This window comes from Dicentrarchus labrax, unplaced genomic scaffold (genome assembly GCF_905237075.1).
Source record: "Dicentrarchus labrax unplaced genomic scaffold, dlabrax2021, whole genome shotgun sequence".
Lineage (NCBI taxonomy): Eukaryota > Metazoa > Chordata > Actinopteri > Moronidae > Dicentrarchus > Dicentrarchus labrax.
In genome coordinates, this window is record NW_026136715.1 from 23,506,389 (window position 1) to 23,533,309 (window position 26,921).

Below are 26,921 nucleotides of genomic sequence, written 5' to 3' on the forward strand. Positions count from 1 at the left end.
GTTCCATGCATGTTGATGCAGAATACATTGAAATAAAGGAGCAGCATTGTTTGCGTATTGCAGTGTAGAGCTTGTCAGTCCTATATTATTACAGGATTATAAACTCAAATGTAATTACAATTTCACAAAAACTAGTTAGCTATACACAGAAGACAGATATAAAAATTCAGGCTGGAGGGTCTGCTGGAGTTGGAGCCCAGCTCTGGGGTTTAAAGATCAACCAGGGCAGGTGCAGGGGCCTGTGGCACCTGGCACGGTGCTATAGGCACTTTTCCAATCTGTTAGTTGGCGAACATTACTGAGGGGAAAAAGAGGAACACTCTGAGCAAATTATGATGACCTGAACAATCTGATCTGTGTTTAGATAAAAATCACGTTAGTAGATGACACCATTCTGATTTATTCCCACATACTGTGTGACTCACCCTGTGTTTCAATTTTTTACACATTAGAAAAAAATTTGATTTGTCCTACATGCGTGAAAATTATGAATAGGCTCATAATAATAATAATAAATAATAAATCAGCGGATTGAGTTTGCTCAGTTGTTATGGAGATGTATCTCTTCATATGGGAAACTGTTGAATAATTCCCTTATAGGCTAGTAAGTGTAAGCATGATGTTCATTCAAATGATGGTCTCTTATAGAGTAAAATAGACAATAAAACAGACGACCTGACAAGTTGCTGTGACAAGTCCTTGGGTTCTCAGTTAGGTCCAATGAGGATAAAGGTGGAGCAATGCATATCACCCCGAGGTCCACCCTCTCGTCCAATTATGGTTACTTGGCTCCAAAAAAACAAGATGGCGACGTTCATGATACGAAACTCAAGGATTCAAAACGGTAGTCCATAATCCGATGGTTGACGTCCTGGTAGGTTTGCACTTTGTACAAATATCCATACAAAAATCAATAGGCTTCAAATTTCATGGCGTTCAATAGTTGTTAAGATATTTCAGTGTGGACCAAACTGGTGCACCGACTGACCGACCAACAATGTCGTCCCTAGCCATGCTGCTAGTGTGGCTAGAAATGGATGAAATTATATAGAGCTACTGAGCTCGCATGACAACAGATTAATCCCTGTGACAACTGAGCAAACTTCAACCATTCCATCCAATAAGCACTGTGTGATGTGGTTAAAAAGCTCTGGAAAGAGCTAGAAAGTGTCTCATCAGTTGTGATTGCTTTGTCAAACTATTTATTTTTGTCTGCAACGGAGCACAACATGAAAAAAGTGAAGGGATGGAACCACTGCACAGTATATGACCGTGCAGGTGAACTAATTGTTAATTTGTTGTAGTTGTTTTAAAACTGATGAAAAAATGGTAAATAGTACAAATACAATTTATGCATACAATTTATATCAGATCGCCAGGTAGCATGACATTAGAAAGCTCAACCTTCTCTCCACAGATTCATTGGCCAACCCCTGTAGCCTGGCAGCCCTCAGCTTAACGTGAATTCCTAAGTAAAACATCTGTCAAGGTGGCCTTCCAATCAATTTCCCCATCACATCTCCTTAATCACTTAATCCAGGCTCTGATAAGTGCAGATTAGCAGTGAAAACTCCCTTAATAGGCCAGTCTGAATCCATACGTGAGACAGACGTCTACAGGAGTGTGCGGCGCATACAGACAGCCAAGAATGACAACACACCTAGACCTGAACACATACACACACACAGTAAATGTGCTGCTGGCTGGGCAGTGATACCCTCAGAGACCCGGGGCTCATAAATGGGGTAAAGCGTGAAGCACAGACCCTCAAGGGATCCCATTAAATCAACACACACACTGCATTTTTCCATTTCTTTCCCAAATGATCAGCAAATTTAGTGCGATCCCTCCAGTCATCAGCAATCTAAAAGTGCTGCCACTCAACAGAGCGCGAGCAGGGCTTCCCTCAGGGTACTGAGTCAAGGGTTCATGATTTCTGCACGTGCGGCTGCCCTTTGCTCCGCCAGAGTCCATCCAGAGACTTCTTGGATAGCTTATTAAGTGAACTGTATCTCCCTGCTGCCCTTATTGCTTTATCATGGGGTATTTACTATCTCCTTCCCCTTAGGGACAACATGGTCGCTGTGATTTGCTGATGGTCACCAGTTTTCTAGTGGTTCTCCATGGACTCAGGGTCTTACTAAACTCCTGAATATTTCAACTGCCCTGATTCCTTTTGAAAGCATTCATTAAAATGTTGAGTACTTTTTTTTTTATTATGCTGTATCACATTCGACATTAAAGACCCACAGCTACCCAACATCACGACTTCAACCTTTACTTGAGTCTGAAAGGTAGATGCAATCACTGCCCAACCCACCCCCCGCCTACACACAATGTGTGTCCGATCCAGGAGCAGACAAGCTGCAGACAACCAAATTCATTATTTAATAGAGAGGTTACGGTCATAGCTTCAAAGATGCCGTGTACCAGCTGATAACAGGCGTGGGCAAAAGGAGGGGCTTCACTTCAAAACTCTGTAAAGGTCTCCCAACTCCCGAGGATGTAGTTTTAAAAACAGTCAGAAATCCAAGTCAAGGTGCAGTGAACTAACCATGGGAGCAGCCACTGGCCAGAATTACTGAAGCCTCTCCCAGAAAAATATAACAAAGACCACATTAAAGATTCTGTGGTAGAGAAACATTTCTGTACACTGGAGTTCAGTTGTCTTGTTAAAAAAAAAAGGAAAACGCACAGTAGATTTTCGAAACAGCGTTTTTAGTGCTGATAAAGACAAATACACTGAGACAAAATGTTAATTACAAATAAAATGTTGTTTGTAACATTATTGTGAATTGTACAGTTTGAAACTAAACAACAAAATAAACTGCTCAGTCCTTGAAAGTAAAATGGCAAACAGAAATGATCTTCAGTAAATGATCCATTCTGTCTAAAGTGGGCACCACTGCCGGCTCAAATCCATGATGCCAGTGAGAAACAAGGTTAAAAAATGTCTTTAAAAAAAACAGTGTAGCAAATAACTGACAACAGGGAAGGGACAAAAGTTCATTTCAGGCAAGCGGTGCTTCCTTTTATCCTCCAAGTCTTTGAGGGAACTTGAGGGAACTGAGCTTAGAACTCAGTCATTTTCTTGTGTGTGTCAGCCTTTCTGTTCTCTTTCTGGATGGACAGCTCCTGGGCTTTCTGCTGGGCCAGCAGCCGGCGGGCCGATGACAGCTTCTCTTCCAGCTGCTTCACTCTGGAAGCGTCCCTTTGCACACAAAAATAACAAATACATTAGGAAGTGGGGGAGAGACGGGGGAGAGACAGGGGAGATAAGTTGGTTTTCAGCTGCACTTTTCCAGAATAAGTTGGCAGCGAAAACAAGTGTCGAACCTCAAATCTTCACACCTTATTTGCATTTTACACAACTCCCACAAGCCTTTTTATTTGTGAAATCAAATGAATTACCATTTTACTTGACAGGAGCTTCATAGCAACTAGTGTGCTCATATTTTCCAATAAAGTATTATTGTGTAAGCAGGGCATTTATGTATGTATGTGTAGGATTGCTAATGTCTCCACTGAGGAGTTAACAGGATGCTGAGATTCCACTGCTTTTTATTTTACAATTAACTGATCATTAAGGAAATCATGGGTCATTTAAGGTCAATTCCCAGTCTTCGCAGGAGTCAGATTAAAGATATAGAATAACAAATGAATGACACACACAGAGCTCAGTACTGACCTTCCTGTTTGTCGGCTGAGTGACTCACTCAGTTTCTGGATCTCCCTCTCAGTCTGGGACACCCTCTCAGCAGCCTGGAACAGCTTCACGTTCAGACTCCTCTTGGTGCTTTTTCCTCCCCTGTAAGCCTCCAAGCCAGTCGCTGCTGATGATGCAGCAGTGCCCCCCTCAGCAGGATCAGTGCTCTTGCCTCCAAGCTTGTTGTTGAGAAAGTCAAAGACGGTTTTGCGCCCTCCAGTGGCGACCTTAGGCTTTCTGCGTCTCTTTGGCCGGCCTTTTTGTGTGCCATCTTTAGCAGTCTTGTTCTGGGTTCGTCTCTGCGTGAGCTCAGCACACTGATCTAGAGACTTACCTTTGGGTAGGACCACGGCCATGACTGGCTCTACTCGACCCTCCTGCATCTTTCCTAAGCCTGAGAAAACAACAGTGACTGAGTGAGGAGGAGGAAGAGAGTGCATTTAATTTTTTACATTTACTGTATATAGACGGGAAAAGAAAGATTACTGGTAACATTTAAAATGCCTTCTATCATTAGAACACATTGTATTATGCAAATGAGGTGTTCTTGAATCTGTTGAATTCTTGTTGAAGGATGGGAGGAAGGGACTTTGAGACACCAATGCAACTGAGGAACTATGTCGTTTGTTAAGCTTTAGCATGAATGTGACAAAGAGAACATAATCTAATGTGTCATATATATGATAACTTGCCTTCATCAAATGCTGATGAAACATTTGTATGGAGTGTAGTGCAATTAGCAATTAATTTTAAGCAAGTTGCAAATGACTACTTTGACCAGGACAGGACATTATGACTTCAAAACCTAAAATGTGATTCATGTTGTGCACTTGAACTTACCTTTCCCATATTCATAGCCCATTTTGAGCATAAGCTTGGACCCGATGCCTCTGGTGTGTGCCTCCCAGCCACCAAAATTTATACTGTTTAACTCTACCGTGGATTCTACAGCAGAGTCCATAACTGTTGGGTAACGAGTGAAAATCAAATTAGAAACAGTTATAAAGGAGAAATGGCATCAAACAACTTTGTGTTCAATTCAAATTTTCAACTTGCAACACATAGCCATGCTCACCTTTTGCATAGGCCACATCATCTCCATCTAGAGTGTCCTCTAGGTCAGAGTCAGAGGAGAGTGGGTCGTCCTCTCTCAAAGGCGGGATAACACCGTCAGCCTCGACCACGACATCTTTCAGCAGCACTGAGTCAAACTTAATAGTGTAGAAACCACTGTCGATTTCTATATTGAGAGAAAACGTTTGAGTGAGCAAAACATTCAAACTGGGAGCATCTACTCTACCTTTGTCTTGGTTGTTTTTGCTACATTGTGCGACTCTATTCAGACTGCTTGCTGAAGAGTTTCAGAAAATGTCTGTGTAACATTTTTTGACAAGGTGACATAACTTAAGTTTAACTTAACTTTAGTGTGAATTCATCTATCAGCGTTGTCAACAGAATACCTTTGATTTTGGCAGGGTACCAGATGCCGTCCTCGTGTCGAGCCAAGCAGGACGATCCTTCTTCAAGATTACTGAGATCAAACTCAAGGAACTGTCTGAGCTCCGACACATAAACCACTTCGCCGTGGGAAAACCTTCAATAAAAGGGAAAAAGGAAATACTGTATGTAGACAGAACTGAGATCCAAATTGATAATACATACAATAATCAAGAGGTTCAACTAATATGGCTCACTGAAGCTCATACTGTACTAGAAAACACATTCATAGTAATTTATCGTTGTCGGATCGAATGTCCTCAGAAACAGCATTTAGTCATGGAACAATAAACCTCTCCCCGGTCAGCCGGATTTTGAGTTCTTCAGGATTAGCAGATCGATAGGATGACAAATTATTAGATAAAACATGTCATTTTTGCCAACGAAATATATCATATTGCTGGACGATATCTGCTATTACAAAGAAGGCAGATATGGGCAAATTGAGTTAGAACAACCATTTGCAGGTGCAAGTGTAAAAAAAAACCCTGAAAGAAAACAGTGGCATCTTACCTGCAATTGTCTGGGAAGCGGCATTTGTCCTCTAGGTAGAATGGACAGGGTTTCATAGACTTCTGGGTGGGCAACACATAGAGCACTCGTACTTGTGCCTCTTCTCCGTCTGGTGGTTCTGCCCCCACCACCATGGCATTGTGATACTCCAGGGTCCCCCATTTTGTCCGGTAGGGTGCTCTTACTTTGGTACCACTGAGGGCATCTTCTTCTTCCTCTGCCTCCTCCTCTTCATCATCCTCTACCCCACCTTCCCCCTCCTTGTCCCTCTCTCTAGTATCAGAACTACTACCTGAAGACTCCCCGAGTTCAGAGTAGAAAGCGGCAAACTCAGCACCCAAACTCTCATTTGCACTGTTTGTGTCAGCTTCTGCCTCTGAGGTGCTTGACTGCAGTCCATTGATGTCCTCGAGGCTGGCCAGAAGACGACTCTTTTTGACAGACACCAGGCTGGACTCGGTGAGCTCTATCAGCTGACTAAGGTCCTCTTTCAGTTTTAGCAGGTCTGACTGTTGGGAGGGGTCCAGGCCAGCTGACAGGGCTGTCTCCACCTGCTGCAACTGGGCACCATAGGTAGAGATGGCTGCCTCAAGGGTTTCTTCATCCATACTGACACTTGGCACGGGGCAGGACAGGGATGGACAGCATCAAGCCCCCAAAACACCTGAGGACAAATAAGATTTAAAGTGGAATCAAGTAAACAGATCTCAGCAGAATGAGTAGATGGACTGATAGAGCAGACATATGGCCATTCTTCTTTCTCTTCACACGAGAATACAACTGGTCCTCTCCTGTATGATTCAAATTGCCCCAGATTTTCACTGAGTTTAGGGACCATCCAGGTTTAACCTAGGTTACGTATGAATCGAAACCCAGCTAATATTAGAGCTAGTTTTAGCTAAAGGTTAGCCGTTTCTAAGCTAACTTTTACAACTCATTTTAAAAACGCTTTACCTTCGTAATTAGGGAAGCAGTCTGACTTCCACTGCACCGACGGTAAAAGGGATATGTGCCATGAAAAGATGTGCTATGTTAAGAAAACAAGTAATTCAAATAGCTAACGTTAAATGAACATATTGGGACAGTAGTACAGTCACAACATGAACCGGTTCAGTATCAAGCTAGCTGAAGTGGGTGGAAGGTTACGTTGTGCATTTCTTTCAAAATAAAACAAACTTTATTGCCATGGGAAACACGTTTACGTTGCCAAAGCTATATTAGAGTAAAGTAAACAAAAACAACAACCATGAAAAGTAGATTTGTAGTTAAACAACACAAATACAAATGTCTTGTGTATGTGTCTAGGTTAAATGTCTCCAGACACTGAATGGTTTTGATGTTAACTACTGTCAGTACAATGTTAGAAATACATCTTGCTAGTTATTAAACCAGTATCTGCTAAACTAGTAACCTATTATTTAATTCAGCTCCATGGTGCTTAATTGATACGACAAATACATGTACATGTTAGTAAGATGAAAGCATTGTTTTTTTTTGTAACGTTTTTATTGCGTTTTCTTTTTCACTGTAAAACGTTTTTTTATTTTGAAATCTCCACAACCCGGAAATCTTTTGGTTTACGTAAAACATGTGCGTCCTTGACGCAGAATCATGACGTCTCCTGTAGCCAGAGTTCAGTAACAACATCAGTGTGTGCTGTTATTAAGTTTTATTCGTACTTTTAAACCTCCTCTATGGGCTCATTGCTACGCGCAGCCGGTCCACTCAGTGCTACTCATGTGAAGGTAGGCTAACTGTTTGTGGACGCTAGTACCACAGCTCAGCTTCAGCTGCATGCTGGATGCTGTCAGCTAACTGATGCTAGAGGTTCTGCTGTTCCTGTGTAGACTTAATGTTGTTATATATCGGTTTCTTAACTTGAATGAAGTTAGGACCTTGTCACAGCGGGCAGTTGGTTCATTATAAGGACATAAGTACTAAAAACAGCATTTCACATACAGTAGCTAACTTGCTAACCCTAACACTGGTTGGTACAACAAACCTAAATCCAGAATGTCAGAGCAAGTCTCAGGCAGTGGCAATCATCATCATGACCACCCCTCATGTAGTTTAACAAATCATAATGGACCCCTAATCTCAAAGACATAATGTAAATTATTTTAGCTCTAAGAATAAATGACTTTCAGTTTCTCCCTACAATGCTTGTTCTTTGTCTTATTCTCCCATTTCTCTTTCCGCACCCCCACATTAAAGTGACCGCTGCTGTCATGTCTCCGACCATGGCTCAGATCAGTGATCCAAAGATTGCGTTTGCCTACCTGCGCCCGGCCTGTGTCCTGCTCACCAAAGAGCCCACTGTGACCAATGTAGAGACACTGAGCGCCCAGCTGAAAGAAGTCAACGATGCCACATTGCAGCAGCTCCAAGAGTACGTCCTCTTCCCTCTTCGCTTTGTCCTTAAAGTCCCTGGGTCCAAGAAGGACAAACTGGTGCAGGCTGTGGCTGAGACCATGAGCCAGGTCCTGGAGAACACTTGTGTCCAGAGCTGGGAGACCCTCCAAGGCCTCCTTCTCAGAGCTTTGCCTCTGCCTGTGCTCACCAACCGATCCTGGGAAACCTGCAGATACATCGGAGGAGCTGAAATCGGCTGTGCTGAGGTGCCTGGATGCACTGCTTCATGCTGCCTACGGTGATATAGTCTTCAAACTCTTTGAACCCATTATGCTGCCTGGACTGGGAGCTGCCATATCACTACTGCTGGCTTTAGGAGAGAAAACAAAATCAAGAGGTATACAGGCAGCAGCGTTGAAGTGCCTCCAGGCTTTGACTCTGCAGTGTGACTGCACTCAGGAGCACATAGTCCCATCCTCAGAGGAGAGATGTGCTATAGGCAGCACCATGGCTTCATTCTTACCTGGGATCACTACTGCTGTCGCACGGATCATTACAGGAGATTTGAGACAAGGCCATGCAGTCACAGTCAGGGCCATCAAGGTACCGTATTTCTGTGTTAATTTATATTTCCTGGTGTAATGATGCGGTACAGTACAGTACAGTACAGTACAGTAATACTTAAATATTTTAACTGCTGCATAATATATTATAACATATTAATTGTGTAATTGCTGATGTTTCTCAGCTTTTAATCTGTATTCAGTCCAGTATTTAACTGTGTGTCTATAAATGGATATTTTACTACAAATAAGTGTGTTACAATTATTAAAGCTACAATTTATTTTTAGAGCTGCAACATTTAGTCGATTATCAGAAAATGAATCTGCATCTAATCAATTATTAAGTTTTAATATTCAAAAGTAAGTCAGTTTTCATGCCAAAATGTCAAACAATTTATGATTCCAGCTTCTCAAGTATGAATATCTGCTGCTTCTCCTTACATTCCAGTAAACTGAATGTCTTTGTGATTTTGACTGTTGGACAAAACAAGACATTTGATGGCATCACCTTGAGTCTAGACAGTTGTGATGGACATTTTTCACTTTTCACTTCATGTTTTATAGACCAAATGATGAATCGAGGAGATAATCGGCAGTTGAACCGATAATGAAAATAATCACTAGTTGATTATTTTCATTATTAATTGTTTTACACTATAAAATGTCAGAAAATAGTGAAAAATATTTTCAAATTACTCCTTTTGTCCAAATCTAGAGTCCATATTATTATCATTAAATTAACAATGAAAAGCAGCAAATCTGCAAATTTGAAGATTTAGTTTAATGAAAACCGTAAAAAAAGTTTTTTCATTTTTTTTCATTTTCTGTTGATCATTGCGTTATATTATAAATATCCTGCATATTATATAATAATACAACTGTAGAAAAGTGAGTGTGCTGTGATAGTCTAAACGTGCTGTTTCAGAGGCTTTTCCACACTGATGCAACGATTAGGGTGAAATGCAGTGTCCATGTTACTGGTTGTAATTCTTGACATACAGTATGTTTACAGAAAGCCTCCTTCCATCAGTTGACTTAAACCTTTGTGTGTTTACTCATTAAGTTTAATTTGTTAGAACAAGATTAAATATGTAAACAGTGTCATTATCATGCCTAGTCAAATTTAGAGTCTACAAATTTGAATACAGTATATATTGTATCCAGACTTGTACATATATCTGTGCACGGTAAGATAACAGGTTGGTCGTGCAAGCTGATGGCCAACTAAGCACATATTAAAGAGCAGGTCTAACCATGTTTGGACCAAACTGATTGATTATTTCCTTGTAAATGTAATCTCATGACTTGTTTATGCCACAGAATTATCTTTTTTTTAACTTTTAATTATCACTCAGGTTTGGTCCAGGACTGTGGGGCTTGTCATGGAAGATGCCCAGCTTCAGGCCAGTGAGCCCGGGAAGACTCCCTCACCAGACCTGGGGAGAATTGGACAGTTGGTGGTCCGGCGGACACAAGACTGGGTGAAGAGCACAGCAGGGAAACTGTCTGTGCTCCTGAAGAAGATTATCTCCTGCACCTCAGCTCACCAGCACTGGAGGGTTAGACTAGAGATGGTGGAGCTGGATGACCACCTGCTGGCCAGGTGTAGCCAGTCACTGGGAGAGTGTGTGGGGCCGCTACTGGAAGCACTTGTGGGAGCAGTCAATGATGAGGAGCTGAGAGTCAGAAAGAGGTGCAATATGATTGACATTTTGGACAGGAAAAAGACTGAAACCCAGACAACTTGATAACAAGATGTTTAAACTTCTCTCCTCTCCTGTCCTCTCCTCTAGGTGCGAGGCCGCTCTCAGGGAGGTATCACAGAGGAATCAGAGCGGTAGCAGCAACAGTAAAAGCAGCAGCAGTGCTCAAACCTTTACTGACGTGCTTTCAGAGAATCTCCACTCTCTGGCCACCTCCCTGCCCAGACTGATGAGGACCTCTGATGACCAGAAGAAGCTGTTTGTCCTCAATGTGTTTCTGGGATATTTAAAAGTCCTGGGGCCGCTGGTCTCTGTGGTACTAAACTCGGCTGCACATCTTCAGAGAATTTCCAAAGCCTTGATGCAGGTAATGTTACCTGCCATTGTATCAAATTATACTTAATATTATAGGGATTATAGGGATTATAGGGCTTCATGATTGTCGTTAATCAAATTAAGTAATTTTTTAGAAATCATTTAGTGACTTTTTTAACCAATCCCGATGCAGAGTGCATAAAAATAATAAACCTTAGGTTGAATATTTTTATTGATTAGGCTAAATATTATTTATGAAGGCAGCAGGAGAGGTGTAAAAGAATTGAAAGCAGTCTGTAAATCGTGAGAACACACGCTGCTGCGTTATCAGTCCTTTAGATTTTAGAATTTCATACTAAACCTGTACCAAAAATAATTTGCATGCACAAAACACACTTTGAATATAATGTTGTATACATTTCACATTTATTCTTTATAAGCTAATTATCCAATCATAGAATATAACTTTTTACAACATACATTTTGAAATGTTGACAAGTAGTGCAAAATGGTCATGTCTTTGTTTTACACAAATAACTGAGACAAAAGACAAGTTGTCATACTTACTGTGGTAATATACAAGGCAAATTGAGGCAGACCTCTTATGGAGTCTAAAAACTAAATCATTCAAATTGTTAAAACAACAACTACTACCTCTGTATGCCTTTACAGGTGCTGGAGCTGGATGTGATGGATGTTCGCATTGTGGAGGAAAGGAGTTACGCTGCTATCATAGAGACAAACTCAGACTCTCATGATTCCCACACGGCTCACATACAGAGGAAGCATTTTCTCTACTTCACAGACGAGAAGATCCTATCTGTGCTCATGGAGATCTGTCGAACATTAGGTATGAGTGCTGTTTGATATGAACGTAAGGGATAGGCTATATCAGAATGATCTACTGTACGTTTCTTATTCTTCTGGATACATGACAGTACTTTATGTCTGTGTCAGATTTATTTAAAAGGAGTATATATAAGTTATAAAAAGAGAAATTGGACTAATGTCAAATTCTAAAAGCATATACTAATACATAATGTATTAAAGCTGATTACATTCTGTGTCTATACACAGTATTTACATTTGACATTTAGTTTGACAGCTCTGCTACCAAAAATATAACAAGTAACTTTTGCTATTCCTATCTTTAGGTTACTATGGCAATATTTACCTGCTGACAGATCACTTCCTTGATCTGTACCAACAGTCGTCAGCATACAGAAAGCAGGCTGCCATGGTGCTGAATGAGATTGTCAAGGGCGCCGCAGGCATAGCCGTGGCAACAGAGGCCCAGGGTTTGGAGTGTCACATTCGGGGATACTCTGCCACCCAGGAAGACCTTAAGGTGGCAGTGGTGTCTGTCATGGAGGAATACACCAGTCTGAAGAACTGGCACTTGATTACTGTCAGTGAGGAGACGGAGAGAGACAGACAGGACCAGCAGGTGAGGATAGTTTCAGCTGTGCATCTTATATATATACATAGTTCTGAGTCAGTTTGATACAGTTGGACACTGGTTTGGTCACCTGGCAAAACCATAACTTATGATTTTTCATCAAGTTGTAATAGTAGTAGTAATTACAGTTTAACATTTTTAAAATATGCTTATTCACTTTCATCTTTCTAGTTATGTGATACCACTCTCATGTTTGTACGCTCAGTATGAAGCTACAGCTAACTAGTGGTAAGCATAGCCTTGCATCAAGACTGATAGCAGGTGAAAAACAGTTAGCCTGGCTCTGTCCAAAAGTACCAAAATCCACCTACTACCACCACCTCTACAGCTCACTAGTTAACACTTTGTATCTGGTTTGTTTGATCAATGCAAAAATCAAAATGTGAATATGAAAATGTGTCATTGACACGTAGTTACAGGCTAGAACTATTTCTTGGCCATGCTATTGACTTCCTGGAGTCTGTGACTGAGAAGGCTCCACAAAGTCTAGGAAGATGTCTGCAGGTAAATGTTTTTTACTTTTGGACTGACCCAGGCTAGCTATTTACCCCATTTCCAGTCTTTATGCTAAGCTAAGCTAACTGCCTGCTGGCTTTAGCTTGATATTGAATGTACAGACATGAGAGTGGTGTAAATCAGCTCATCCAACTGTCTTCAAGAAAGCAAATAAGAGCGTTTCATAAATTGGGAAACTGCTCCTTAATGTCATTTGATAGTTTCACATTTGATTTGGCAATGGATTGTTTTATGGTCCATGAATATTACATCACCGTCAGCTACATTTTCTGATTAGCAGACTCTCTGGGAATGATCATCATGTGTAACAGATGGCCCCACTCTTCATGGATTGATATTCTGAATGAAGAAGTGATACAGTGCTATTTGATTTAAAAATTTTACATCTCATTTTGTATTCTGTGAACATTTTCTAATCAAGTCAAGTGTAATATTGGACTCCCACGCTGAACACATATTGCACAACTCTGTCGGCATTTAAATTTGATCCTGGTCAGATCACTTCACTCCAAACAAAGCACTCCTGTACTGAGAAAGATAACCATACTTTGCTCACAATATGGCCTTGGACTGATCACTGTGTGCTCTTATGCCTGAACAGACTGAGCAGAGGGGGAAACTCCTCCAGGGCTTCAAGTAACCGCTCTAAACTTTCAAGGCTGGATTATAAAGCTAACAGGCACCCAGAGCCCACTGGCAGCTCTGTCTTAATTTGCCAGCTAAAATTTGTCCCCACCAAATAAGAAGTTTGGCCTCTGTAGAGACTGTTGTTGTGTCCCCCCTTAAGTGAAATCAGTTACATTCATAAATGGAAAATGGAATAAATATGAACATGGTAAAATATTTTCCTCGCTACTTCCCTCACCTTACAATTGGTACTTTTAATGAATAAAACACCACTGAATTGTCAGAGGAAAATGGTTTGGTGCATGAGAATAACATTTGTCTTTTGTTCCTGTAGCTGCTCAGCCCATCCAGACTCCTCTCCATATCAAACAGTCATCTCAGCAACCCTATTGCAGACTCTCTCCAAGTGATTCCCTCTTCGTTTGCCTCCGCGTCTCCCTCATCGTCAACCTCCACAATCCACCAGCTCAACAGCAACATCTGGCAGCTGTGTATCCAACTCGAGGGCATCGCCTGCTTTGCCCACGCCCTGGGGGGTGATTTTCGTCCCTTGTTGATGACATCGCTGTATCCCGTACTGGAGAAAGCCGGGGAGGAGACATTGCTTGTCAGCCAGGCAGCGCTGGCCTCAATGTGGGACATCAGTAAGGCCTGTGGCTACCCCTCCCTGAAGGAGCTGATCAATGAGAACTCAGACTACCTGCTCAATGACATATCAGTTAACCTGCAGAGGCTCAGCCAGCATCCACAGGTAAAACTCCCACAGTTTGACATGTTATAATGCACAATAGCGTGAGGTGACATCTTCAGTTTGCTTGTTTTGTTCAACCAGAAGTGCAAAATACAAGAGTCCCAGTGTGACAGTAATTTTATTGTTTTGCATGTTGCCATTTTTTGTTGACCACATTTAAGTCTGCCCTGCCAAAAGCACCTGTCACTCTTCTTAGCGCAGTGTGATTAGCTGCTGTCAGACTGATTCGAAGCATATCTGTTGTCAGGAAAATAAAGACTTGCACATGTTTTTATGATGGGCTTGGGGAGGATATCAAATCATTCCAAGTCAAAGGTCATTGGTATTGAAGTCGAGTCGGATTTTGTCAAGTCAAGACTTAAGTCATCAGATTCATTACTCGTGTTTGACTCTAGTCCAAGTCATGGGGCCCAATCACCCTGGTGAATACTGTGAATGGGTTTTCATGGGTTTGGCGGACCCTGAACATGTATTTCATCATATCCCGTCTTGTTGGTCAGGCTCCGCGGGTGTTGACAGTGATGTTAACTCATTCCGACTGCAGCCTGCTGCCTCTGGTCGGGGACATCGTTCAGGATGTGCTGATGGCTCTGGATCTCAGCTACGACCACACAGCTGCTCTTTTCTGCTCCGTGTTGCATGCGCTGATGAAGGCACTGGGTGAGATTTCAACTCATTTATCACATATGGTGAGGGTGGAAAAGGAGAAGGGACAAAATGAGTATATTGCCTATGTGAGTCTACCATACCCATAGCATGCTGCACCATATCATCCTTCTTTCTACCACACTTTGCTAAAACATTTAGTTCAGTTATGTTCTAAACATTTATGGATAAATCATTGACTTTATTAAGAGTTTTAGTATCACATGATGGTTTGAATTTGCTTTGCTTCTTTTGTAAAAAGAAAAAGATGTCACAGTCCTGAAAGAGTGTTTGATTGACATGTGAAGTGCAAAAACATCAAGGATGGAGACAAAATAAAGACAAAGATATTGCGTATTACCACTTTTGTGTCACACACCTCACTGTGTCACTGACCTAACCTGTTCTTGTGGTTCTTTTTCCTTTAGCGAGGTGGTTTCCCTCCAGTTGTGGTAAGACCAGCAAGTCTGCTGGACCCAAGCAGACCACCGTTCACAAGGAAGTCTTTAACATCCGACAATTCCTGCTGGATTACCGCAAAGAGAAAGAGCTGGCAGAGGGCATTGGAATAGAGGAGGATGACACTGAAGACCTTGGTAATACAGTGTGGTGTCTGTAAGACAGGCAATTATAGTTTACTGTAGTTCAGGTTTCACATTGCTGTAAAGGTTATCAGCAGGGGGATTGGGTCATGGTGACACAAAATACAGTATGAATAACAATAAAGTATTAGACATAAGAGCCAACAACAACAGTGGGAGTTTGCTGAGTCGATCAGTTGTATATCATCCGACTATTATTGTCTCGCCAGAAGTCCCTCCTCCCACGGAGTGCGAGGATGTTGAAGATATCTGCGGTCCTGATGTGAAGGCAGAGCTTCCCTCCCACCTCAGCATCACTAAAGATGTTATGGAGCGCTGCATTCATCTTCTGTCCGACCCCAGTCTCATGCTCCGGCTCAAGGTACTGTCTGTGGCGTGAAGGGGAGTGTGGTTTTTTATCGTAATAATCATTGGGGTGACAGACCTCCCGTCACTTATGATAACATCATGAAGATACAATGGAGAATCATAGCTGAAGAGTCATCATCAGTCATCAGTCAGAGTAGTCTAATGTGAGTTAGACAAAAAATACTTTTTAATTAATTTAATTTAATTTAATTTTAATTATATTAGTCATGAAGGGTTAGCCACCCCAGGGTAGCTCTGAACTAGGTTGTAGTTCTAGAAAAGTGAGTATTTCTTAAACATTTTTACCCAGGAGTCTTGGTCCTCTAATATGGCCTGCCGAGGTCGTTTTACATCTTACAAAAACTGTACACATATATATTTTGTTGTTTCACTCTATATATACAAAACATATAAATCAATAGATGTACTGCATTTCTTTGTCCTAAGGTATTGGATGTGCTGGAGCTATGTGTGTGTGTACTGAGTGAGAAGGAAAATGAATTGCTGCCTATGGCCCATCGCTGCTGGCCCGCCCTCCTACAGAGACTCACAGCTGATGACCCTTTAGCAGTCCTCAGAGCCTTCAGGGTACGTAAAGTAATAAATATGAAATATGAAGTCAACAAGCCTTTTCTTGATAATCTTTGAGGAGAAATGTGTTCATTTAGGTGAAAAATTTAATAACCCCTGCAGCTTGATATTGTGAAAAAGTACACAAAAAGTATTTAAAGTCATGTTTCATTACATCAAATTGCTGTATGTTATTATGTGCACCAACTGAACAGGGATGACTACATTTCTGACTAAAATGACATTTTGTAATATTGAAACATACCTACAGTATATTGAATCAATCAAAGGTTATTGTTTTGGGCACAAATATAGTGTCAGTTTATTATCAAATAGCTCCAGTGGTTACTTTTGGCTGGCTTTTTCATTTTTGTAATTCTGTGAAAGATTTTTAAAAAGACAAGACAGGAAAATCATTACAATGTTTGTGGATTGGCTTCCCCTGGCTTTTAAAACTGTTTCAGAAAATGACAGAGGATGAAAATGGCCGTGTTCCCTGATGAGTAAAGATCACACTTGTTTGTGATCCTTTCTCTACATGTGTCTATTGATTCTACATGTCACTGTAAATGAGTCTACTTGTCAAAATCTATCTTTAGTTGGACTATTTTTACACTTTTCTTTCATATTATTCCCTGATGAACTGACAAAATCAGACATAACAAGTTTGTAAATGGTCATTTAGTCACTTAGTTCTCCTCCTGGCAAACCGTGCTATGGCCATCAGCAATATGACAGCTTTTGCAAATACTATGGCTCACCCGGGGGATAATGCATTTGTCGTCATTTATCATATGTTTTTAAATGATGTAAGCACTAGAGGGACATTCTGTTACATTTTGTTAACTTGATGCGTACGTACATTACATGCTGAGTCTCTGTCCCAGGTGCTGTGTACGCTGGGTGAAACATGCGGTGACTTCCTGAGGAGGAGGGTTTCTAAAGAGATTCTGCCCAAGTTGCGCTCCTCGCTGGCACGGCAGGCTCCCATCAGTGCCAAGGCCGGGCCTGTCTACACACACACCCTGGCCTACAAATTGCAGCTGGCTGTACTGCAGGGGCTGGGCTCACTGTGCCAGAGGCTGGACCTGGGTAAGATTCAGATTCAGATTCAGATTCAGATTACTTTATTGTATATACAACTATAAATAACATAGCAACACGCAAAAACAGTAGAAAGTTAAATTGACTAAGTGGCAAGTGAAGGTAATGAAAGTGATGGTGATGATAACCATCACAACAATAAATAATACACAGCAATAATAAAAAGTACACAGCAGTAAAATGTATATTAAAAATAATTAAAAAGGATATTAAAAATGGGGGATATGCAAGTTCCAAAGGGCCTATTTAAACAGGAATACATACAACAACACACAACATAAAGTTGTAAACATCATCCTATATAATTGTATGATCCACAGTGTAACAATAATCACACCAGACAAGAAGTAGACAAAGAACACTTTGGAAGATGGGTTACTTCAGTACCAATGTAATATCAACCAGAGTACCTAGAGTAAAATTGTGCGCAAAGTCAAGCCATTAAGAGGACACACACCAGCGATTTAGATGCATTAACGTTCATACAGATCTCCAATTTTATACTTCTGCATTAAAGGAACAGTACATTTTGGAAAAACATATTTGCTTTCTTTTGGAGAGTGTGAAGAGAAGATTGATACTAATTTTGCAATTAAGTAAAGTCAGCATATAATGAGCCAAGCTTATCTTAAAGACTGGATCATGGGGAAACAATAAGCCCAACTCTGTCCAAAGTGGATAAAAGCCGGCCTCCAAAGCAGTCTTATTTACACTTACACTTCTTTACAAATGACAATAAAAAATTTGAATTTGAAATTTTAAGGGGAATTAGAAAAGGAAAAGGTTTCTTGTTTAGTTGTTTTTGGCACTGGTACTGGTAATGACAAGACTTTGGGACTTTGTGTTGTATATGTGGGTTATTCTTTTAATATGTAGCTTTAGTTTTGTTGACTTTATATTGAAATGGGTGGATTTCCACACACACACACACACACACACACACACACACACACACACACACACACACACACACACACACACACACAGAGTTTAACAGGATTAGGACATTCAGTTATCCTTCAGATTGCCTTCAGAGAACGCAGTGACTTTTTTTACCACCAGATGGCAGTGTTGTATAACAGTGAAAACCAGGCAGGAATAACATTTGTAACTAAATTCATCTGCTTTGTTTTATTGTGTAGACATGATCCCATGTTTCATCTTGAAAATCTGGTATTGAAAACTTAAATGCAGTGCATCTATTTATTGATGCTATTACACAAAGTTTGTTCTTGGTGGGTGTCGATGTCTTGTATTTGGGGCAAGACACAATAACTGCTGCAAGCAACCGTTCTGCCTCAAGCTCCATTTCAACACAATTAATCAAGAGTCTCTGTTAAATCCGCAATCATCAAATTAAGAAAAGGAGGATGTTTAATTGATTATCTCAGAAATGTAATGTTTTTCAGCGTTGTGTATTTCGTGCTTGGCATAGCTTCAGTATCATAACTGAAAATGTTAATCCCAAAATGGCCTGGGGACTCAGTGCCAGTGTGTTACCAATGATGTAATTATGAGCTGCTTGTCAAATTTTTCATCAATCATTATGTTCATTAAGCAGTGACGTCTCTGTCGCAGGCATTCTGGGTTCCGATTGCTCCAGTTTTTCAGCACTGCTGAATTTTCCACAAACACAGTACTTATAGCAGAACTAATATCTTGGTGCAGTGTGGGACTTCTTTTCACCTCTATTGTGGTGTCTTTTCTTATGTATGTGGGTTTTCAAACTATGGAATGAAAATAACAAGTGGTGGTTGCAATCAGCGGTAGAAATTACAGGCAAAATGTTCTTTTCATTCATTAAGTGGTAATCATAATCACTTCTACTTCCCAAGGACAGTGAGTATGCAAGAACCGGTTGGTGCGGTTATAGCAGCCATAAATCAGGACATAGAGCTTTACCACAGCTTTGATTCATATGGTTCATTATTTTTATTTTTGAAATAAAAAAAATGGCTTCAATTCTGACTTGATTTAAAAAACTGGGTAAAAAACCTGATTCTGTCATTTTCGGGGGGGTTTGCACAGACGTTAGAATTGCGTCCACCACTGCAAAGACCTTGCACTTGATTTCAAGTAGTGGTATCTCCAGTCTGATCACATGCACAGCAGTGTGCTGCTAAAGCTCATCACTGACAGATTAAACGTTAACGGCTGGTAGCAGGACTGTCTGCAGCAGACTTAGAGAGAACACTGCAGTTTGTAGTGACAGGACTGCAGCGCTTGGGGAATTCCAAATTGGGCATGAATGGGGAAGACATGATAGCAATAGAGATTCTTTGAGAAATTTGATTTAAAAAACAAACCTTACATATAGTATAATGTGCCTGTATGCAGAAACACATTCTGTATTGGTCCCCTAACTTTTAATATTGTTCTAGTAGAAAATACTTAGTAAACCCAGACTGAATGTACACTGTTAGTGATGCTGGTTTGTTATGTTCTGTTCGCTGATGTTCTGTAAACACAGTTTCAGTTTGACTATAATTGAAGGTGTGAGGTTTGGGTTCACAATGGGTGTGAACAAAGCTGCTTTAACAAGGAGGTGACCCAGCGGCGGATGAAGAAGAGGTGGTATTCAGTGTTACACACTGGTATTTGTGGCAGAGGACAGTCTCTGGAATAAATGTTCACCTGGGCAGGCGGAATTGGCAGCAGTAAGTTTTTGCACTCCACACAGTGCTCTTCACTCAGTGTCGGTACTGTCACTTTTTGAGCTTCTGTAAGTGAGGTGCAGAGAAAAGCCACCAGGTTCACCAGCAGAGAATCCGCCTGTACCCGTCTCCAATAATAGAGAAAGGTTTGTTCAGATAAATTGGTAATGGTACACATTTAAAACAAATACAGAATCTTAGTTTAGGTCAAATCACTGAAGTACACACACTTAGCCTCAAACATTGTGTCTCCATAGCAACATGCAAGGCTTGCAACAGGTGTTTAAATTTAAGACTCAAGTTCAAACCATTTTTTAAAAATGGTATCAAATGAACGTATAATGAGGAACGTGTCCTTGATAGTGATGAACCCACAGTTCCTCTCAGCTCTGGAGCTTCTTAAGCTTCATTTATACCTCCGCAAGACACCCTGGCATAAGCTTTTTGTTGGGTGCTTCTTTGTCTCTGGATTCTTCTTACGTAATGATGATATAAAAATGTCAAAGTGTTTGTGCGATGAGTCCACAATGAGAAGACCTGATGAAAGGCATATTTGTTACACAGCCCGGATTATGTTCAGGAAATACACTTCTAACAAACCCATGCACATTTGATGTTGAAGTTGTTAGTCTCTGTCAACTCGGTGAAAGATGCACATCTGGGGGTTAGTGTTAAGAAATTCCTTCCTTTCTTTGCTTTTTACCGTCAAATGCACTACCATTGTGTGGTAATGTCCCATTAGGACAAATTACCATAGTCAGTTAACTGAAAATGTGTAATAGACCACAGATAACATTCACTGCAAGATTTTGTGTCACAAAGTATTTTTACATTCTCATGAACAATTTTGAAAGTAAATTGTAATGAATTTAATGATTATTGGACCATTTCAGAAACCCCTAAATATTTTTGTCCATCTTTATATTCCTCTCTACAAGTCTTTGGTGTGCCAACAAGAATGTTAAGATCTCCTTCCTCTGTCTGTCTAGTGATGTCTGGTTTCTCCAACATCTTTATACGAGTTGCACAGTTCCTCTGCACCTTAAAGGGAATCTTCTGTAATTTTTAACCTGGACCTAGTTAAACCATGTTTTTGTTCTTTGTTCTCTTTTTCAAGTGAGTAATGGGGACAACGATTTTTGAAATTGGTCCAGTATTGATTAAGAATCCTGCAGCCAGCAGCCGCAAAATGCAGTTTCCTTCAGTGTAATTCCACTAAAAGTGCTTCTTTGGCCACTGACAGACTGAGAGTGTTATCATAAATGTCTGACAACATTATGGAAATGATCACTACAGTGACAGACCTTTTTGTTAAGGGGTAAGATTCTTTTTGTTTAACCAGAAACAGAAGTTAAATCGTTCCGTTCAAAGCTGATAAAAACAGTAATTTTATCTTGAAGAACGCAGGAGTTGCTGGTCTATAGCTGCCTCAGTCATTTAGTTTGTTTGTGTTATTTTGTGACTTTGGTATTTTTGAAGGGTCGGATACAAACTATAGTACATTATATGGTATGTGTAGACTTGGTTTTAGGTTAACCACCCATGTCTTCAACACTGAAAACGTACCCCTTTTGATAAAAAGAAAAAAAAGTTTTTCAATTGATTGAAAACAAATTGATCTAATGCATTATGACTGAGCATGAGTCAGCATTATGAGTTGAGTGTAACTGGGAGATAACACAAAAACTGAACAGCAGATATTTTAACTTGTCATAGCTGAATAAACACAGGTGTCTGGGTGTTCATTAAAACTAATGAGTTATTATGTTATTGATTATTTAATTCTATTTAGTTGAAGCACACTTTAATTACATGACTGTGCAGTAGATTATACTGCAGAAAGCATGAACTGAGTGAAGACAAAAATAGGCCAGTAAGTTTTATGTTTTTTTGCTGGATTTTTTAATCATAATGACTTGGTTCAAACATACTAACACTATCATAGATGTGTATCACAGCAATGTGTGCCAGATTGTGTAGCATTCAGCAGGCAAGGTGGTAAAGCAAATGTTTATTTTTTTTATTATGACTATGTACTATATACTGTTGGATGGTGGGTTGGCTGCTTGCGTTTTGTACCACTATGCCTTATTATGTGTTGGTTTCATATATACACTCAGTGGTCAATTTATTTGGTACAGCTTTTTAATACTGGGTTGGACCCCCTTTCCCCCCAGTATAGCCTAGAGATTTTCAAACCACCACGTCTGGCATCAACAGTCAATCCATGCTCATAGTCAATATAACAAGCAGATGTACAGGTGTATTTCACAAGGTGGCCACTGAGTGTATTATGGTTGTTTCTCGATAAGTTGTCTCCTGAAAGAGGAATGTGGCAGTGACATTCAGGCTCGGCCTGTTTCATGTATGGGCAGGGTTCCTTTCTCAGTTTAGTGCCTGTGCAGATCTGGTAGGAAAATGTAGCTGTTTGAAATTCAAGGACTTTAGTAACAAAGTAAACTGCACACAGAACAGTTACCAGCACTTTCTGTTCTGTGATGTACCTAGTGATGTACTAAAAGGAGAACAAGTTGCTCACTCAGCATTGTGTAGGAGACAGTTAATGTTTAACAATTTCCCATTTGGAGTGCAATTGCATTTGGAGGTTTTGCTAGATAGTCCTGTACGATACGATACGATATACTTCATTACTTTATTACTTAATTAGTCTTGGACCCAAATGCTGCACACATATAGCTACCTCCATATAGTACAGCACATGAGTTTGGGTCACGTGCAGAGCACCACCACCACTACAGCTTTAAAGAGTAGAAGAAGAAACCTTCACCTATTGCATGACCACTAGAGATTACAAAAAGGCGACTGCAGCAACATTACTTCCTTACTTCAAATGTTTAATTCACAACTCTCATAGGAGGGTAACCACGTAAAATATTTATCTTTTCTGTCAAATTAATTCTCGTCCATCCTTTTAAGAGCCGTGTGCTTGATTTTTCTCACTGGCACTTGTCCTCCTTCATATCAGAACGAGTTAGATTTGGAGTTGGAGATGGAGAGAATGTGAAAGAGCAGGAGAGAAACAGTCAGTGGCTGCAGCCTTACTCATGTGAATACCGATTTGGCTACAGCTTACCTCTGGGACGCCTGCAGCAAGCCAATTACCAAGTCTCAGTCGCAGAGAGAGAAAGACAGAAACACAGATTGACTGAAGCAAATAATACGTTTCAGCCCCAGTGCTAGCTTCAGCTCCAATTCCACCCTGTTATTCATTTAACACAAAATCTAACAGCACCTGGCCCTCTCCTCTTAAGTATTTCTCACTTCTTTGCTTCCCTCCAAGCACCTTGATTCCACAAAAGACTACAGGCTATGAGTGCAGACCCAGAAAGGGAGGAAGAAAAGGGATAAAAGCGGTTTCTAAATAATCCCATTTAACTCTGAAATGTGCACTGCTGCTTTTATTCTTGACACACATTGAGCAGGCCTGGTTCAAGCCGAGTGTGGGTTGAATTGGCAAATAGAGTAAGCAGAGAGGGAGAGAGACATGTTTTGAAATGACGCTTGAAAGGCAGCCCAGTTTGCAGCTTAGGGAATCGCTAAATGTCTGCCGGGAAAGATGGAGAGAGAGCGAGAGAGAGAGAGAAAGTGTGCGAGAGAGAGAGAGAGAGAGCGAGAGAGAGAGAGAGTGAAAGTGCGAGAGATAGGAAGAGGAGATGAAAGAGTAGAAAGAAGTCAAGCGAGCAGGGTGCTGGCAAGGTTATGAAAGGTATAGCTTGAAGGCAGGTGGGTCAATGTAGGTAAAAAAAAACTGCAGGAAGTGAAGAAAAAAGATGAAGGGAAGGATGGAGTAAAAAAGAGGTAGCCCTCTTCATACACCTCCACTCCTCAAAAAGGGAAAGAGTTGAAATGTGTGAATTCCAGAGCTGTGGAAACAGTCTGCTGTGAAATTTTTCCTCAGCCATCTCAGCAGTTTCTCTCAGCTCATTAGGAGTTAGAAAAGGTAAAGTCCAGACATGATCTATTTCTTTTTTCCCCTCCTCTTTCATCTTCTCTTCCACTCTTTTATCCCTCTTCTTCCTCCCTTTTCAAATCCACCATCTTACTAAGCTACGTTGTATGCCAGAGACTGGGTTTACATCTAGAGTTTTGCATCAAATTAATTTGATGAAACGGTACATGAAGTTGAAATTGATATTTGCCACTTGATTCCTGATATTATTTTATTTTCCTTCTGATTTTTGTTGGCTCAAAAAAAGCTGTGAGCATTGTGGGCTTGATCCAAATACATTATTTGCTTTAACAGTAACCACATGATTGAAATTATTCTTGTATGAAATGGTATTATGTAAAAAATCTTTCTGTTTCTGCCAAGGCATATGAATATGCATCTAATTTCCAATGTGGTATTCTCAGGTGAGGCAGACCTGGATGCTGTTTGTGAGGCCTGTCTGCCCTACCTCAGCTGTAGACAACCCATCAGACTGCAAGAAGCCAGCCTAAGGTGAGTCCTTATCCAAGCCCATTGCAGTGGTGTAAAGTAACTGAGTACTTGAGAACAACTTTGAGGTAATTATTTGAGTCCTTCCATTTTATGTTAATATTGTACTTTTTTCTCCACGACTATTTGAATGCTGTAGTCTATAGATACTTTGCTGAATAAGATTTTACATATGGAAACAATGACATATTCTGTTGTGTTGTGAAATTGCCCAAATTATATAAAGTAGTTAAATGTGGTTTAATCTCAATCAGTTTAAGTAAAATCAGTTTTTTAAAATACAGTAGTCATATAAGGTATTAGTTGTTCTAATCGTTCCATACTTGCCGTGGCAAGATCTCTTCTTAACTACAATTGTAAAAGCTGAGGGTCACAATCCACAGTTTGTGGTAATACAACCTGAAGGAAATTGACGGTGACGGTGAAGCTTATGGTCAAATTGCAGAACCGTGAACTGGCTGTGTTGTGCTCAGTCTGTTACTCTGGATTACAGGAAGGTGTTTTTCCATGTCATAGATATTATGCACCTTAGCAAAATACAGCCCAGAGCTAATCTTCTTCCCATGTGTCTTTCACTCCTCTCCACAGCGTTTTCCAACACTTAATCCAGGTGGATCCGGACACCTTCTGGTTTACTCTGAATGAGCTGCACTGCCCATCCTCCTACATCCCACCCCACCCCGACCTCCAGCCCGTACAGCTGAACGGAATGGGTCGGCCGAGAGACGAGTACTCGGACAATGTGCTCAAACTGCTGAGGGAGGAGTTTGGCTCGGTTGCTGAGTCAATCAATCAGCCAGTCGGTTAATGAGCTAGTGATTGATGTGATTGACTCGTCTCTCAGATGGACGGCATATTGAACCACTGTCTCCAGCAAGTCAATTAACTGAAGGAAAATCTGAGAATTGTGCCAAAAAGCAGCCATCAGATACGTTTGTGATAACCTTCATGGTGTACACCGCTCTGATAAGCAGCAAGGTACAAAGGGAAAATGTCAACGAAGCATCTCTACTGTTGTTCACGCTTCTGCTGCAAGTATATAAACCAGGAATCCTTCTGACAGGTCTTCTACATTAGGAGACATGCAGTGACAGTGTTTTTCATTTCATGCTTAGACATAGACATGTACTGTATGCAAATGTTATGTTTTCTATTCCTTTCTGTTATTTCTTGATTTTCTTAAGAAATACTTTATTCCTAACTGCCTTGTTGTTTTTTTATTATTCAACCTGTGTTCTAAACACGTGGGACTTTAATACAGATTCATTTGGCTGTTGTTGACCCCGACAGAGATTTTATTGTGACCCTGAAACATTCGTAATTGAAATAATCACCAAAATACACCAACTATTAAAAATTATTTCATTATGTGTCATGTTGCAGTTGGTGTATTCAGCACTTAAGAACAGGGCTGTCTGTCGAGCCTCAAATGTGTCTAAAGCACTGAGTATTGAAACTTTAAATGTCTAACCAGATTGGATTGGTAATCTCTTTTACTTAATCTTTAAAGGGGAACTCCACCGATTTTACACATCAACTTTACAGATTTTGGAGAGCACCGCTTCCTTTTATGGCTCCAGAGGGAGCTGTGTGAAGTCTGATAAATTGCCTTGAGTGATGTCACTTTAGTCAGCATTATCTGTGTATGCAAAGCCTAATATAACTTATTCCTCTGTGCCTAGAGCTCCTTTGGTAAAGCTATTAAAATAACGCTACACTGTTGAACTGGCAGACATATTCATTGCGATGAACAGAACATGGGCACTCTAGTTTATTTTGAGTCAATCCCAAATACAGTGTATGCTACCATAAATACATCGTAGCAAACCAAATGTTAGGACTGCTTTAACTGTATATTTATGACCTGTTTTTATTAATGTACATTTTCAGTAGGAACATGTGGGCACGGTGCCACAAACTGGTTTGGGAGTATGGGAGTCAGTTGAGTCTCAAAGTTTTACCAATACATTGTTGGTTATTAATGGAGTTTGCCTACAATAAAAAAATTGTAGAATAAAGCCAGACTCATTGCTTAAGAATAATGTGATAGGTGTAGCTATACAAAGGAAGGAGGAAATCTGTTAGCGAGGGGGTGCCCTCGCTAACCTTGCCCTGAGCTGTCTTGCCACCCACATCACACATTCTGTTGCTGGAAACTGCGTCAGCATGAAAAGTTCAGGGGGCACCAGGTTGTGTACCAATGGGGAAAGTGAACGCCCCATGACGGAGACACTAGCCAATCTATCATTGTACCTGTTATCACTCGCAGCCCTACAGAGTTCCAGGGTTGTTTAAATGAAGGAAACAGGAAGCCCCCTCCATTATCACATCACTCACTGATGGGAGAACCCGGAGCTTGCCTACCTCATCGCTCCATAATGAACGTATGAGTCTTCTAGTGTGGGGAAACAAGATCGCCACGTGTTTTGTATTAAGCTGGCCTGGCTAGCGAGCGCAGCACAGCGCCTCTTTATCTCATCCTGTGCTGTTGCTATTTATCCTGCTGCCAGTGCTGACAATAGCACCATTAGTCATCA

General features: G+C 40.7%; 2 protein-coding genes across 2 annotated transcripts; one reads left to right on the plus strand and one right to left on the minus strand.

Annotated features, from left to right (window-relative positions):
- Positions 1–2,699: 2,699 nt before the first annotated feature.
- zgpat (zinc finger, CCCH-type with G patch domain) lies at positions 2,700–6,842 on the minus strand. The gene is made up of 7 exons (XM_051426532.1): positions 6,671–6,842; positions 5,717–6,380; positions 5,167–5,300; positions 4,782–4,946; positions 4,547–4,669; positions 3,689–4,100; positions 2,700–3,211 (listed from the first exon to the last, which is right to left on the minus strand). The coding sequence occupies exons 2-7, from the start codon at positions 6,322–6,324 to the stop codon at positions 3,073–3,075; spliced, it is 1,581 nt and encodes a 526-aa protein (XP_051282492.1). The 5' UTR covers positions 6,325–6,380; positions 6,671–6,842; the 3' UTR covers positions 2,700–3,072.
- A 477-nt stretch (positions 6,843–7,319) lies between these two features.
- tti1 (TELO2 interacting protein 1) lies at positions 7,320–26,402 on the plus strand. Its single transcript, XM_051426488.1, is given in 15 exon segments — positions 7,320–7,461; positions 7,931–8,244; positions 8,246–8,671; positions 9,987–10,324; positions 10,425–10,701; positions 11,322–11,499; positions 11,804–12,096; positions 13,586–14,002; positions 14,503–14,662; positions 15,076–15,243; positions 15,459–15,610; positions 16,045–16,185; positions 17,055–17,259; positions 24,300–24,387; positions 24,973–26,402. Coding segments are annotated over 14 exon segments (3,363 nt in total). The 5' UTR covers positions 7,320–7,461; positions 7,931–7,944; the 3' UTR covers positions 25,193–26,402.
- The last annotated feature ends 519 nt before the right edge of the window (positions 26,403–26,921 follow it).

Bases quoted from the DNA above. Each gene is read 5' to 3' on its own strand.
- zgpat (XM_051426532.1), bottom strand. From the start codon at position 6,324: ATGGATGAAGAAACCCTTGAGGCAGCCATCTCTACCTATGGTGCCCAG. The intron at 4,947-5,166 runs GTATTCTGTTGA...CTCTCAATATAG, and splicing joins GTACCCTGCCAAAATCAAAG to AAATCGACAGTGGTTTCTAC. The intron at 3,212-3,688 runs GTCAGTACTGAG...TTGTGTGCAAAG, and splicing joins CTCAGCCGACAAACAGGAAG to GGACGCTTCCAGAGTGAAGC.